The 16,305-nt window shown below is 35.2% G+C and overlaps 1 protein-coding gene across 2 annotated transcripts in view; it reads right to left on the bottom strand.

The window, feature by feature from the left end:
- Nucleotides 1-461: 461 nt before the first annotated feature.
- Nucleotides 462-16,305, bottom strand: part of LOC101627441 (chromosome unknown open reading frame, human C6orf165) — a 23,160-nt gene continuing 7,316 nt past the window's right edge. Inside the window, exons 6-12 of one of the 2 annotated variants that reach the window (XM_004673675.2) lie at nucleotides 15,340-15,548; nucleotides 13,088-13,207; nucleotides 11,194-11,392; nucleotides 9,486-9,626; nucleotides 7,415-7,608; nucleotides 2,682-2,825; nucleotides 462-1,105 (exon numbers count right to left, since the gene is read on the bottom strand). In XM_004673675.2, the coding sequence (XP_004673732.1) occupies nucleotides 875-1,105; nucleotides 2,682-2,825; nucleotides 7,415-7,608; nucleotides 9,486-9,626; nucleotides 11,194-11,392; nucleotides 13,088-13,207; nucleotides 15,340-15,548 (1,238 nt within the window). In that variant the 3' untranslated portion in view covers nucleotides 462-874. The remainder of the gene's footprint in view (nucleotides 1,106-2,681; nucleotides 2,826-7,414; nucleotides 7,609-9,485; nucleotides 9,627-11,193; nucleotides 11,393-13,087; nucleotides 13,208-15,339; nucleotides 15,549-16,305) is intronic. The other variant, XM_012720429.1, reaches the window with a different exon arrangement.

Genomic DNA, 16,305 nt, shown 5'->3' with positions numbered 1-16,305 from the left:
AAGCAGCCCAAATGCCCAAAAGTAGATGACTGGATTAAAAAGATTTGGTACATATATACAATGGAATATTACTCCGCAACCAAAAAAGAGAAACACCTGTCTTTTGCAGCAACTTGGATGGAGCTGGAAAAGATCATGCTTAGTGAGATAAGCCAGAAAGAGAAAGAAAAATACCGGATGGTTTCACTCATAGCAGGAGTATAATGGACCAGGCGAGAAAATAACAAAAATAATGAACAACCATATACCAGAGACATGTTGGGGGGTGGAGTGGGGAATGGGATCAAAAGGGGCGGGGAGGGAAGTGCACAGGACTATGGTGATGGCACAGGGTGACTGGGTGATGGGAAACCCACGGGGATTACAATTGAGATGAAAAAAAAATGTACAAAATGATGTAAAAATAAACTATTATATTAAAAAAAAGAAAAGAAAAGATAAAATCTGACTAAGTTGTTTGAAGACCAAAAGAATTTGATAAATGTCTATGGGATAAATTCCACGTGACAGAATGAAAAAGGCAAAAGTAGAAAAAAGTGGTATTTAAAGACGATGACATACAAGAAGAGTTGTAGTTTATACTGTTTTAAAATGTTAATGCTTAACATTAAATGATTTTAACAATAAACTTCTAGTCATAATAATTTTATATTAATACCTAAATGGCATCACAATTTCACTTTAACAAGATGAAACTGGCATTACAGAAAACAACTTTTAATGTTTTATCACAGATTGACAGTGAATGTAAATGAGAATCAAAAGAACATTCACACGACCACAAACTTAACTAATTTTCATGGATGAAAATTTTTCAAATAGTATTTGCCACTGTTTAGTAATTAGGTGCTATATGTTTTTAAATCTATGCTCTCTATGTTTCATCGACAGCTCTGGTTAAATTCACCTTGACCCCAAAGGTGGTTTTAGTCAGTCCCCCTCGGAGACCAGCTAAGTAAATCTGGGGTCTGGGCACGCGGGTACTGCCTTCTCTCATAGACTGAGTGCCAGCGTCCTTTGGTGGGTACACCTGTGAACAATTTTCTCTTCTCATGTGACTAAGATCAGTTTGTACCGAATGAGTCACTTTCTGACGCAAATTGGCCTAAATAGAAAGAGAATACAGTTTATTTTATTGAGGTAAAACTGGTTTACAACACCGCAAAAGTTCAGGTGTATAGCTTCACACCTGGACTACACATGCCACACTACACCCACTACCAAAGGTCTAGATGCTATCCACCACCATACACTCAAACCCCTCTACCTGATTTACCTGTCCCCACACCTCTCCCTTCAGATAATTTCCACTCTGTGTCAGAATCTAAGAGTTTGTTTTGCTTTGTTTTGTTTGTTCATTTAATTTGTTTCTTTATATTCCACATATGAATGAAGACATCCACAATTCTTTCACCTTTCTGATTTATTTCACCTAACAATCACCTCAAGAGCCATCCTTTTTTTTTTTTTTTTAAGACAAAGGAGTTCCCAGAGAGGGTAAAAGCAAGGGGAAGCAGGGAAATAATGTGCTTAGTGGGACACCTGTGAGAGACTGAACATCCAGAGACAAGGGCTAGACAAATATGACAGCAGGACTCTGACCCACTACCTCTGCAGCAAACAGCCCAGGACAGTCAGGATTTGATCAGCTCCTCACCGTTTGGCTGCCCCACCACCCACCTTCTCACCTTTCCCCACTTTTTGACCCTTCCACTTCCAATTCAGGACTAACCAGAGAAATCTAAATATAATAACCAAATCAATCACATAAATGCCACCACTTCTAGTTAGCTGTTCCCATGGTCCCAATGTCAACAACCTCCAGAGAATATTCGAATCCTTCCACTTCATTCACAAGGCTTTCATGCTCCTCTGCCTTCTTTGCATCTCTGCTGAACCCAAGTGATTGTGGCCTACTAGCTTGGTAAAACAAGCTGTGAGCAATCTCTATTCTCATTAGGATAGTCTTTGCTTCTTTTCACACCTGATTTCAGTTAAAAAGATGGGTAAAATATACCAAGAAAAGGCTACCGATACCTATCCACATACTTGAGGTCATTCCCCTTACACTCTTAAAAATATGCTGCTATTCATTTAACAAGATACTATAAAAAATGGTGAACAGAAAAATATCCATTGAGGCAGTCAGGGCTGAGAATTTCAACAATACGATTTAAGGGTAAGTACTACTGTAAAGGTGAATGAGAATTAGAGGGATGACACTGCTCAATGTATGGAGAGAACATGTTGATGATAAGAGGGGAGAGTATCTGTGATGTGACAGAGGTAACATTCTGCTCCTCAAAAAAAAAAACACCCAAAAGAAAAAGGTATATATACTTTTAGTGATTAGAGGATGATAAGAGTACTTTAAATATTAGCATCTTATAGGTTAGCACAGTAACCTAAAACTACAATAGATACACAATAATGAAAACATACAGATCAAAAGAGAAAGTTATTACATGATATAACTTGAGAATAGTTTCATGTTTCTGTGATCTATATACACTTAAAATTAGAAGATAATCTTATTTAAAGCTGCCGATAATGAACAGTGCCATTATTTTAATATTAGCAAAAAACTCCATGTACAATTCATATAAATAATTCAATGTACCAACTCTATGAAAAACATTAACATTCCCCACCTTATAATTGTAGAAAATATTGTTACAAACCAGTTTTATAGCTTTTCTTCTCAATTCCCATTCATTCCACTCATATGATCTTACAATTGTTGGTGGCAATATGTGTGTATCCGTCTGTGTACTACTTTCACACATTGTAATTGGTTTTATATAGTGTTTGTCAACATCTTTCATCTAAATAAATGGAGTTTTATAATTAACATTTATGAAAATATCATCTGTAGGCAACTCAAAATATTTAGCTAAACCTTAACAAATAATTAGAAAAAGCAGAAATTTCTGAATGTGGAATATGTTTATAAATGCCAGCAGAGAAAATATGCTCATAATTACTGATCTGAGGGTAATTACTTTCCTGGGCATCTTGGCTTTGTGCCTGACTTTTAAAACTTAATGGAGAAAGTGGATTTTCAAAGGGGTAAACACAACATTATTCATGCTCAGATCAAACACTCTGCAATTTTCCCAGGAAAGCATAATTAATACCGTGTTGGAATGGAAAGTTTAAAATAACTATTAAACATTAAGTAAAAATCACATCTGTTTAAAGTATTGAAACACTCTTAGTATATATCTTAAACTATGCATACATAGCTTGATTACTATCCAAATTTTTTGGTATTTGTTTATTGGCTTGTTTATTTATTTTAGTTGAATATGTTCATTTTCTGGTAGGTCACCTAGAAGTTTCACTATTTAAAAAAATAGGCATTCAGTAATTCCAGTACAAACAAAGTATGGTTATGCTGTATATGAAGTTGCTGAAGCACAGATTGAAAGTTTAAGGAACTGAGCTCAGTACAAAAGAAGAGATTAACTCCTTTCCCCAAATTAATCAACAGCTCATCACTGACTGCCTACCATTTAGTACAGGTATATATATTTTGCCTTTGAAATCATATGAAATAGCTAGATAAAAATATATGGAAAAAAGTAATAACATGCAAATAAATAATAATGACTACAGCACTATATGGAAGGAGAAAACTGATTTCTATATGCATAAAAGGAGAAAACTGATTTCTACATGCATAAAAAGTCATTGAAAAACAACTAGGGATTAAAATAGAAAGGGGAGGTAAAGACCAAGCATGTAGGGGAAAATTATTTTTTTAATGGAAAACTGCACAGTCTATTTATTTACATCATATTTTTGTTTATTTGATTCTAGCTTTTCATTTTCGTGAGCGATCTTACAACTCTGTACATGAACAGTGATAGCAAAACCAAAGAATTCTTGTCAGTAGACATGCTAATAAATAATTCCTTCAAGATTTTTTTTTTTAAATCTAACTTGACTATGTAATTCTCAAATTTGCAAGTGTCAGGCTCAGTCAAGATATAGGAAAAGGAGTGGGAAAATTTACTTTACAAAAAAAAAGAAAGAAAGAAAATTTACCATATATTAAAGCTTATTATAAAGTTGTAGTGAGATATAGTTAGAGGAATTTTTTTAAATGAATAATCTGACAGATCAGAGAGCACATATAAGACACTGTAGATCAAGGGGAAAAGAGCACTGAACAAATGGTCTGGGACAATTCACTATCAAGTGGAAAAATTATACTAGATATGGGATATGTCACTTCCCACCAGACATAAAAAATGGATTAAAGACTAGTGGGGCATATCCTTTTTTTTTTTTTTTTTTCAGAAACAGTGCAGAGAATATTTTTATGACCTAAGAAGACATGAGTATTTCTTAAACAAACCATAATGGTTCAAGACATGAATAAAAAAGAATGACAAATTACACACTAAAACGAACACATTTTGCTCACCAAAAGCTACCCAAAAAAGAATGGGGGGGGGAAGCCGCAGTGAGGACATATGTACTATACATATATCTAATAAAGAATTAGCATTGAAAATTCATTTTTGAAAATGTACCTCTTACATATCACTAAGATACATAAGCTAATAAAAAAACTGGGCAAAAGAGTCATTTTACAGAAATATGTTGGTTAGTGATATTACTCAAATGGTAAGAATTTCACAAAGAAGTCAGTGCCAGGCAAAAGCCGAGAAGAGTACAACTGAAAAGGGTACATATACGAGTGCTGAGATACAGCAATGTTTGGATACAGTGGTTAGTATTTTTATACAATGGTACATTTTCTAAATATCTTGGCTACATAGATAATTTTACCATTAAAAATTACAGCTCTAGGGCCCTCCCTGGTGGCACAGTGGGCTAAAGCACAGCACTAAGAAGCTAAAGCCACTTTAGCATGAGTTCGATCCCCACCCCGGAGGAGACCCAATTGGCGCAGCAGATCTCTCCTGACTCACCCACTGCTCCCCTCAGTAGTGTATTTCAGTCAGTCTGCTTGTTCTGCTCCCCACTCTGTCTCTGGTGAGTCCTTTCACTGCCCCTGCACCTCTGGCCTGTACCCAGTTCTTGCATGCATAAATAAATTCACCAGAGACAGAGGGAGGAGCAGAACAGGCAGACTGACTGAAATACACTGCTGAAGGGAGCATTGGGCAGGACAGGAGAAGTCTGCTGTACCATATGGGCCAGCTCTCTGGCTGGGACTGAACTCTAGCTGCAGTGGCTGTGGATAGCTTCATAGTGCTATGCATTAACCCTTGTGCCACAAGGGAGTGCCCAAACAGCCTTCTCAGTTTAGATTTTAAATTTATCTTTATACCGTTTTAGCAAAAATAAGCATATGATACTTTTATGACTGGAAAACCCAATATAAAAAATATAAATCTCCATACAAAACGTTTTCTTATTTTAATGCAATTCTGATTAAAATCCCAGGAATATTGGGGGAAGGAGAGCAATTTGGTAAAGCTTTTAAGAAATTTACATAAGCATATAAAGATCCATGAGCCAAGACAATTTTGAAAAAAATAAAAGGCAGAGAAGAGGACTTGTTCAATGAAATGATAAAATATTTGACAAAGCAGTAGTAACTCAAGCAGTATGGGTCAGCATAGAGTTAAACAAAAAGACCAGTGGAAGAGAATTGAGAACCTAGAAACAAATTAATTTCATATGAGAATTAATTGCTAGTATAGTAAAGTTTAGTGGGAAAATCATACATTATAGCAAATGTCAGGAAAACTGGCACACTACATAAAAAATATTACTACTACATTAAGAAAAACAAAGTCAGAACTGTTTATTTTCTCCAAATGGACTAAAGACCGATATGTGGAAAACAAAGCAGAAGAAAATGAAAACTAATAACTTTAAGAAAAAGGATTTCCAAAATAAGACTTCAGAGGCACAATCTTTAAAGGGAAAATAGAGATAGATAGGGCTACATTAAAATTAAGGGTGTCTTCAATGAAGGTCTCAGACAAAGCTAAGAGAAAGGAGGCAGGCTGGGGAAAAGCCTTTGAATTTCATAACTGAAAACAGATTAATATTTAGAAGACAAAGATCTGTAAATTGGCAAGTTAAAGACAAAGTAGTACAGAAAAAGAAATCCAGTTGACATCTGAATGGATGATAGATATAAGGAAATGAAGAGAAGCAAAGGGCAGCAGATGCAAGAAGAGATGATGACGTTCACGATTAGAAAAATACTGTAAAACAAATAGCCATCTTTAATTCATCACATTGGCAAAAATGACATATCTAGGTAATAGCCAAGTACTAGCAGGATTACTGGTAAGTAGCAAAACCCCAGAAACTAGAGTTAAAAATGGTCGAATAATTTTGAGAGCAATTATCTCAGTTTAGTCAAAGGTTGAAGGCCTGTCATTTGACCCACATACTGAAAGATTCCGAACAGACCAAACTCTCCACAGAAGGAACTTTGAGTGTTCTGGAGAACTTCCTAGTCCCAAAGGAAGCCCGAGTGTCCGACAAACAGATAGGTAGCAAGATCTCAGAGCTAGCACACCAACTGCGCTGTCCAGGGTCCTAATGCCACAAATGCCTTGCACACTCATCCCCTCCAACCACTGAGTTCAGAATAGTTTATTCCCAGACTTTCCTGCCCATGTGCTCTGATTATTCCCTGTGCTGACAGTCCTCTTGCCAGTGGCTACTTGGATTCCTGCTGACTTGAACCAAAACCAACCTGCTTCAGAGTCTAAATGATCAGAGAAGAGAAGTAGCAAATAATAAACATTTTAAACCATATATTTTTTGGCTTTAATTTTAGCGAGTTAAAAAGAGAAGATATGAATGAGATAAAAGAGACAGAATAATTAGGAGATGAGCAATACAAATGAAAGACTAGAGGAAGAAACTGAGACTATTCCTCATTAGAATGAGAGTTCCACACAGGCAAGGAGTTTTGCTCATTGCTAAATCCCCTGTGCCAAAATAATTCCTAGCACACAGTAAGTGGCTCTGTAAATATCTGCTGAATAAGTTAACAAATAGACACTTGTCTATAAAGAAACACACCTTCAGATCCATTTTTCAGTCTTTCAAATTATTGTGATGTAAACCTGTTATTATACAATTCACAATAAATTATTGACTATGTTATTTGTGCTGAGCTCCTTCAATTTTACATAAGGAAATACTGTCAATTTACTTATCTAAGTAGTCTTTCTCATTCAGATTTTTCTAGTCTTAATTCATCAGTGGAACTTACTGTCTTTTTTTCATTACTCTATGTGTGTTTTATTCATGACCATCACGTGGATGAATCCCTTTCAGATAACCTATAAAGGTCTTCATCTGACCCTTTTTCTGCCTGGGCTTGAGAATTATTCTACAACAAAATAAAACATTTTAATGAACTGTATTTTTAAATATTGAGAATTTTTATAAGACCAACCCTGCTTACCTGAGAATATGGTATGAGAGTTTCAAACTGTTGATGAAGTTCCAGTAACTGAATCAATTCTGCATTTTTTTTGGCTTTTTCTCTAATTAAATCAATATACTTTTCAGGATTTTCTGCAAATGCATACGCAGCATCTCTTGTATTAAAAGTGTAATACTGTTCTTTGTATTTTAAAATTCCAATTGCTGGATTTCCTGAAAATTAAGAAAAGGAAGTGATTTAGGCATGCAGTATTAAGTGATTTTCATATTCATAATATACCCTCAAAACTTTTCTCTATACACCCCATTTTTAATCTACCACTTAGGTGTTGATTTGCCACAAAGCTATAACTAGTAAGTTTAAATTATATGTGAAATTATATTTTATGTGAAATTACTATTAAATGTTCTCATTTTGAAGGAAAATTTTAAAAATTTCACTATTCAGCTGTCATATGTTAAAAATCTTTTATGGAAGTCTTTTAGACATCTGTCAGGTTTTTCAAAATCTCCTTGAACTTGCTTTAATATTTAATGTCTGGAAGGAAGGTGAGACTGATATTTTTAATTCAGAGAAGGCTGAATAAAGTGAAGAAGACCTACATGCAGCTATATGGGGCAGAGCTTGCCAAGAGCAGGAAATAACAGCTGGCACAAAGGCTCTCAATAGAAAATTGGCTTGGAATGTTCAATAACAGAAAGGAGGGCAGTGGGGCTGAAGTATTAAGCAAAGGAAAGGATGGTAAAGAATAAAATCAATGAAGCCATCTGAAAAAGGATCTGACTGTAAATCTCACACGCACAGTGTCATGTCCAGCTTTAAGGCATGAGGTCTGTGGTCCCCAGTAGGAGGAGAAAAATCCTGCAGAATTGCTCTGACATAGTACAGGATGCCGCTGTAATAGGTAGACATAATGTAGTAAAGGGAAATAAAGTAATCAGTACTAGCTACAATCGAGAGGTTTTTTTTTTAAGATTTTAAAAAATTTATATATGCATACAAGAACTGGGGTGTAGGCCAGAGCTACAGGGGTGGGGAAAAGGGAGGTGGTGAGAGGATTCACAAAAGACAGAGTGGGGAGCAGAACAGGCATATCTACTGAAATACACTGCTGAGGGGTGTAGTAGTGGCAAGAAAAAAGGTCTGCTGCGCCAAGTGGGTCACCTCCCTGGTATCAAACTCAGGCCCTCACAGCGACAGTGCTGAGATTTAATGCCTAGGCCACTAGGGAAGCTCCCAGAGAGGATTTTGAAAACAGTTGCACAAATCTTTCTACTTTTCTATATCTCCCTCTTAGAATCAGTGTTGGTGGAAGTTGAAAGGGAACACACAGACTTTCTTGGTCCTTCTGTTTTTCCTGATGCAAAAACTGAGGTGTACAGAGTCATAACATTTGCTGAAGGTTATACCACAGTTCAACAGGACCACTGACTGCAAGCATGCTAGCAACCTCTGCCACTAACTGACTTCATATTTTTCTCTCTGTGTGGCTCTCCTGACATCCCTTCCAATTTGAACAGAACAGAAAAACAGAAGACAAGGGAAGAAAAGGGAAAAAGTCTACATTCCATCTCTTTTTACTTCCACTTGCTCTTACTTGCTTTTTCCCCATCAATGACCATCACGGGGATTCAGAATCCTCTTTTATTCTCACTCCCAATGATGAACCTTTAATTACTGACATTCCAAAAATACCATAAAATATTGATTTGTATATTCTTTGCCTGTATACACACAATCCCAATAATTTTCTGTAATGAAAAAAGGTTGTACCCAACTGTGAAACATTAAAAAAATAAAGGGAGAAAGAGATTAGTGGCAGAAGAATCTAGCCCTGGCTGACCCCTTGTTTCCAACACACAGCATTTTTGGATGCTACTGTACTTCATCTCAATTTCTGAGTTACTCTTTATTTAGGAGAAGCTTTAGTAATATCTACATCACAGAGAAATGCTAGATTAGCTGCTTTCCTAGTTAGCCACCAGATTCCATAAAGTTTTAAAGAGTGATTAATTGAAAATGACAGTATTGCATATAAAAAACAAATTAAGGAAGGGAAGGCGGGACAATATTATTTCTGAATAAGTACCTGGAAGGAGAAGACCATCTGTTGTAGCAAATGTGTAAGCACAAAATCCCCGATACTGAATTAACAACTTATCAAAATTTGCTGTTGTTTCCGGGAAAAGCCATTCCAGTTTTCTGAAATCTGCCAATTGTACTCTATCTTCTAAAATGAAAAGAGGATAAGGAAAACATTATTCAGTGAGAAGAAGAAACAACCCACGGATATGAGCAGAAAAGTTTGCTACAGATCAACTTCACTCAAGATAGGATAGCTCTTAATAGCATATTAGGTGGCAAAATACTTTGAATATATAGTATTAGGAATTACTGCTTCTTGAAACAGAGGAGAACATTCTGAGCAGGAAGAATCAAGGACATTTAGTAACTTAGATAACAAGATGAACAATTTTTATTCTTTGCACTTTTGAAAAGTCTCCCTACTGTTACCAATTTACTTTGAAAAGCAAATTAGCTATTTTTTACACAAATAAAAAATTATATTTATAAAACATTGCTCTATCAAAATTCTAAATCTGACCTACAATTCTGTGCATGGAGCTATAGATACTCAACATAACTGTGGCTACAAATAAAAGGGAAATACATTCCTTGAGGAAAGTGAAAATGTTTGTTTTGTTTTTGTTTTACTTTTCCCTGATATATCTGAAAGCCTAAATAGCTATGCAATATGACAAGTGTATATTAAATTCCCTCTGAAGAACACTGAGTCTCCCAACTCACTGGAGCAGTAACTTCTAATGTTCTGTGAATAAAAAGTTGTGAAATATGGTAGGAAATGACACACCTAATTCTAAGAAGTTGCAAGTAAACTTGCCAAAATAGTTGAGTTGAATATCTATTAACAAAGTGACTTTAACTTTTGATTTCATCTAGCATATCATAGATATGCTGTTTTAATAAAATGAATTCAGTAGGAAAAACTTTTAACTGTAAAAGATCTTGAATATCTTTGACAAAGTTTCCAAATTTTATATATTCAATAAAAAGAGTGGAAATTACTGCTACATTTTTATTCCACTTCTATAAAAACAGAATTTGAAAAGCACATTTAGAGAGCAAATTATCTAAGTTCTTATCCTGGAAAAGCTTTCAGTTTTAGGCAACAACTCAACTCCCAGCTTGTATTTTGGGATCTTTTCTGTATTTCCAGTTGTCATTAATAATAGACAATATAATGAAATATATAAAAAGAGTATCTGCTTTCTGCTAAGATAAAATAAGGCAAAAAAGTAAAAAGGAATTTATTGGTAAAGATAGTATTCCTATATAAATAAGTGCATCTCTTAAAGGCACTAAAATAAGTTTGATTAATTTACAAGGATAAAATTTACTGATTTACAAATTTCAACCTGAATCTGAGGTAGATATGTGGCAAAGAGCAATCCAAACAAAGGGAGCTTTATTTAAGAGTTAGTAGCCTTTCTACCCCAGATCAACAATGAAATCATTAAGACTATAATAGAAATACAAATGCACAAGCCACCATTGCTAAGCAACACACTGATAATAATGTTAGGACTAGATAGGAAGAAATTCAGCTTCTATACTTCTGTCTTCCATATTTTCTACAAGGAACATAAATATTCTTACAATCAAGAATGCTTAATACTTCATTAGAAAAGTAAAACATTAAATTTTAATATAAAAAAGTGACTTTATTCTGCAGGTAATTTTCAGAGGCAAAGGAAATCATGGCTGACTACCATTACCCATGTGTTCTTTCATTCTATACACATCAGTTTTCACAGTTATTCCTTCAAGAAGATCTTGCAATACTTTTTCAGGAAAGAATAGTTCATGAGAGCCCAGAAATGGCTCAAGGTGTGTAGTTAAATTAGTGAGGACGCTAATTAAAACAGTTTCGTCCTGAAAGCCAGTCCACAGATTAGAAAGCGCAATGAAGATGGGCTGAGGAAAGAAAAAATATTTTAAATGTAACTGTGAAAAAAATATAAGTTACTGTACTCTTAAAAGTAAATACAGGGCCCTCCCTGGTGGCGCAGCAGGTTAAAGCACAGCCCAAGAAGCTAATGCCCTTCCCGCTTGAGTTCAATCCTAACTGCCCTGGAGCTGACCCACGTGGTGTGGCAGACCTCTCCTGACCCACCCGCTGTTCCCCTCAGCAGTGTACTTCATCAGTCAGCCTGTTCTGCTCCCCACTCTGTCTCTGGTGAATCCTCTCACCGCCCCCTCACCTCTGGCCTGTACCCCAGTTCTGTATGGGTAAATAAATAAATCTTAAAAAAAATAAAAAAGTAAATACAAATATTCACTTGTAAAAAAATTAATTCTTACAATGATAGTCTCATGAAGTCAGAACTAGAATCTATCTAGATAGAAATTGGATTAATGTATTATGAGAAAATAAACTTGCATTTTATAATGGTAAGATAGTCACAAAGTGAATTTACTCCAAAGAAGTCAAACACATTTGATTCACTAAGAAAGACTTATGGATACTTTACCTCAAAAAGTCAAGGGGAAGTTATCCTCTTTTTGATTAAAAAAAAAAAAGTTAAATATGTCTCAGTATAATTAGGTTTATCTGGGGCAATCATGATTCAAATATGCTGGAGAGTCTAGAGATATATCTTAAGGCTTGTGTCTTATATCTTAAGGCAGATTAAAAATTTTAGTTCAGTGACATAAAACAATTTTATTTATATTAAAGTTCACTGGTTTATAGAAGAAACAAATTAAAAATTTAACCAGAACCTAGCTATAAGTGAAACAACTTAACCTCTTATTTCTTGCTTTATAAAAATAAATATTGCAGGGGCCTCCCTGGTGGCCTAAGGTGCACTATCACCACTACAGAGTTCAGAGTTCAATACCCAAAGTAACTCACATATGACACAGCAGACCTCTCCTGTCTCACCCGCTGTTCCCCTCAGCTGTGTATTTCAGTAGATCTGCCTCAGTCTCTGATAAATCCTCTTACCACCAGCACCTCTGGCCTACACCCCAGTTTCTCTACACAAAGATAAATACATCTTTAATAAATAAATAAAATAAAATGTTAGGGATGACTATAGAAAACTATAAGAGATGAAGTATTTTATATGCTATATAAATTACCACATGTGCATCTTATACCTCCCTGGGGTTACCAGATTTGCCCCTAAGATAATGCAAATAATTAGAAAGTTGGCATAAGTCCAGTCTAGTAAGCAAAATGGTTATTTCCCCTTCCAGAGAGGACACAAATTTTATTATCTCATAGTTGGAGGTGGCAATTTCTAACTAGCTACTCTAAACATTTTCAACACTGTATAATGGATTACTGTTGTTGCCACAGCCAGTATTTACTTGAAGATAATTGTAATACACATCTACATTTCCCTTAGTAGCAATTGCTTATGAAGGGAATCCTCTTACCTAATTTATACTAATACTAGAGAACAACCATAAAGAATAGGACCAATTGTATAAAATCAGTATTATATTTTCAGTACTATATTTACTTTATATTTTACTTTACTTTTTATTTATATTTACTTTATTCTTAATAAATGTATAACTATAATTAGTTTTATCCAATTTTATAGGCTTTAAAAATATCTTCACCTTTAAAAGAAATCAAAGCTGATGGGAAATACTTACAAAGACTTGTGATGTTGGGACAGCAATTTTAGATTTAACCGTCATTTTTAATTGCTCCATTTGGGCTCCTAACTGCTTTACCATCATTTCTACTTCTTGAGCACAAGTAATTATATCTGACTGTGAAAACAACATATTCAAATGCAGATTTTGATAATTCACCATAAACTCATCTGTATTTTAAGCCCTAATTGTTTTCCATATCCCCAAAGGTAAGCTCCGTGAGAACAGAAACACTAAGCGGCAGCCCCAATGTGAGGAACAGTTCTGGCATATAGATGGTGCTCAAGAGACATTTACTGGGTAGATGAAGCTCCTGAAACACAATAGCTGTGATTGTTTTCAAATGTATACAGATAGACTCTTATATTCAGTATATTACACTGACACAGTAGTGCATACCTGCTATTTCCCTCCTCCTCAAGGATGAAATTAACAAGATATTCCTCAGAAAATTAGTTTGATAGCAACATTTAATAAAATTATATTCAAGGAACAGAAAATCTTAAAAATCACAGCACTGAAAGCAAAGCAGTCTATTTCTAGTACAACAATGCAATCTAGAAATAAAGTACTGCAACGTTCAATTTGAAAAATTGCTAGTATTTAGTCTTATTATGTGATAAGCACTATATTACATACTTTACAAAACAAAAAGTACAAATGCAAATAAGAAAACCAAGGTACAGAAAAGTAAGTAAATTGCCTAAGAATTATAACTAGGAAAACAAAGAGTCAGGATTCTACACCCGAGGCTGAGCCCAGACCCGGCTCTTACCCACTTCCACTGCACTGCCTGAGATGAGCCAGAAGTGGCTGATGAGGGTTTAGTGGTACAGTGTGAAAGAGTGACATTTATTTGAAAAGAAAAAAGAGTATTTTGAATTCTCAGATAACTGCTGCCTAACCATATGTTTGGCTAGTCTATATTTTACAAAACCTTTTTTCTTTTTTTAATGGCAAAAATAATTACTTCATAAGAAATATAAAATGTTACCTAATTTTCCTCTAATGAAAATTTAAGTTCTCAAATGTGACATCCACCCAGTTTTCATTTTACCCTATTACTCTTTAGGTATTTCTTCTCCTTCTGCTTTATTTCCCATAAATATTACGTACCCTATTTTCTAGATCTCTTGCCTCTCCCAGTGTTTCCCTCCTCTGTACATTAATTTTGTTTTAGGAATCAAAGATGAAAATGTTATACTTTAAGCATTTTATATTAGTGCAATAGTTACAAGAAAGTAAAATTAATATGCAAATGGGGACCTCTGAGGTGAAAAATTACACCCTATATATAACGCTTTTTAAAAAGTGTGATTGAAGTCGACCTCCTCTCTGGCCAAACTAGATTTGCAGGGTCCATTTGCAGAGTAGGCCCATAGAACTTAGAAAAATATCTTAGAAAAATCACTGTTTATATTTTACAAAAAAAAAATGTTCACAATATCGTTGCATTTTTATTGCAAAGTTATCTCTCTAGAAATGTTGTAACTTTTTAAAAAAATGTGTTTTTCATAACACAGTCAAATGTTTGAAGAAAACATGTGACCACAGCTTCCTTCCTCTCCCCACCCCACTCCCCTTTATTAATAAATTCCTCATACACTCTTCCATGGGCATGGTCATGGGCATTTTATGTCTTAAATCAAGCACAAATTCTACCTAACTGATTTTTTAAATCAGCATTGTCAGGAAAAATCAATAAGTCCTGTGATGTCTATCCTATGAGTGAACCCCTGCAAGTATAACTTGGGAAGAAGAAGTCTACAGAAGTCTTGAAGTACATGTTTTAAGAAATGATATTTGTGAAATACAATTTGTACTTGCATAATACTAATAAACAGCTTTCTGTCTTTGGCAACTGCCTTGCACTTCAAAAGCCCACAGAGGATAGAATTCTGTTATCTCAGCTAAGACAGTTAATAGGACTGTGATCACCCCTTCTTTTATCTTTTCCAAAAAATTCAAATTTGTTCACTGCAGCAAATAAAGTCCTAATCAAACTAAAATCAGAGACAGTCAGTTCTGGGGACTACTCCCAGTTTGTTGCAATGAAGTCAGGTCATCTGGATGTTTATCTTTCTTTTCTCAATCTATACTAGAAGACGGGAGAAGACAGATCAAGCACATCTGAAAGCAGTGTCAAGTCATTAAGATAGAAAAAATAAATGAAGAGGAGGCCAGAAAACTCCATAACATAAATATACTGTATTCTATGGAAAAGGTCAGATCTTAGGATATTAACTCACCAAAATGATCTGAAGGAAGATCTCATATTGCCGCACATTATACAGTACTTCTTTCAACATAGAGGACTGAAATTCTGCCGTCAGCAGTGGGTTCTCTGCTACTTTCTCAAGGATGGCTGTGTAGCGGTAAGCCTGGTCCTGGGCAATCTGAAGCTGGGAATCAATATGGCGAGTGGTGGCTGGAATTGCTTCCCGCAGAATAGCAGGCACTGTTTTTAAAGGTATACTAAGTGAGACAAGAGGACTCTAAAAAGAATCAAGAAGGAAAAGCCTAGAAAGTGGTTATATTGTGAATATTACATGGAGTAAGTTTTGTTCTCAACTAAATTAACAATTTAATAAGAAAAGGGCATATATTTCATGGGTTCCATACCACAAAGTAAAGAACAATAACAACAAAAAAGCAGTCCAAACAAAAGATGTCAGAAAGATAATCAAGTTAGAGCAAATTAGTTTTTGCCACTAAAATAAAAAAGAGCTTAGTGAATAAGTAGGCTTTGAAATGATGAGCTATATCATAGACCAGTAGGAAAATCACTCTCTCTCTCTCTCCTTCTGTATACCTTCCACTCTACTTGTAAAAAAAGAAACAAAACGCATACAACTTAAGAAACTTGGGATAGAGGACTCCCTGGAGGCTCAGGGTTTCAACTATCAAGCTATCCCCAGTTACTACAACATGAGTTCAAGCCCCAGCGAGGGAGGCGACCCACATGGCACAGCAGACCTCTCCTGTCTTGCCCACTGCTCCCCTCAGCAGGGTATTTCAGTTGGCCTACCTGTTCAGTTCCCCACTGTTTCTCTGGTGAATCCTCTCACGCCTCACCTGCACCTTTGGCCTATATCCCAGTTCTTCTACACAAAAATAAATAAATCTTTTTTAAAAAAGAAACAAGATATTGAAAAAAATAACAGTATAATCCAGCGAGATGGGGATATTTATGAAGAATAAGAAGTTAACTTTTT

This window comes from Condylura cristata, unplaced genomic scaffold (genome assembly GCF_000260355.1).
Source record: "Condylura cristata isolate star-nosed mole 26May11 unplaced genomic scaffold, ConCri1.0 scaffold00001, whole genome shotgun sequence".
NCBI classification, from domain to species: domain Eukaryota; kingdom Metazoa; phylum Chordata; class Mammalia; order Eulipotyphla; family Talpidae; genus Condylura; species Condylura cristata.
This window is presented reverse-complemented; position numbering and strand designations above follow the sequence as displayed.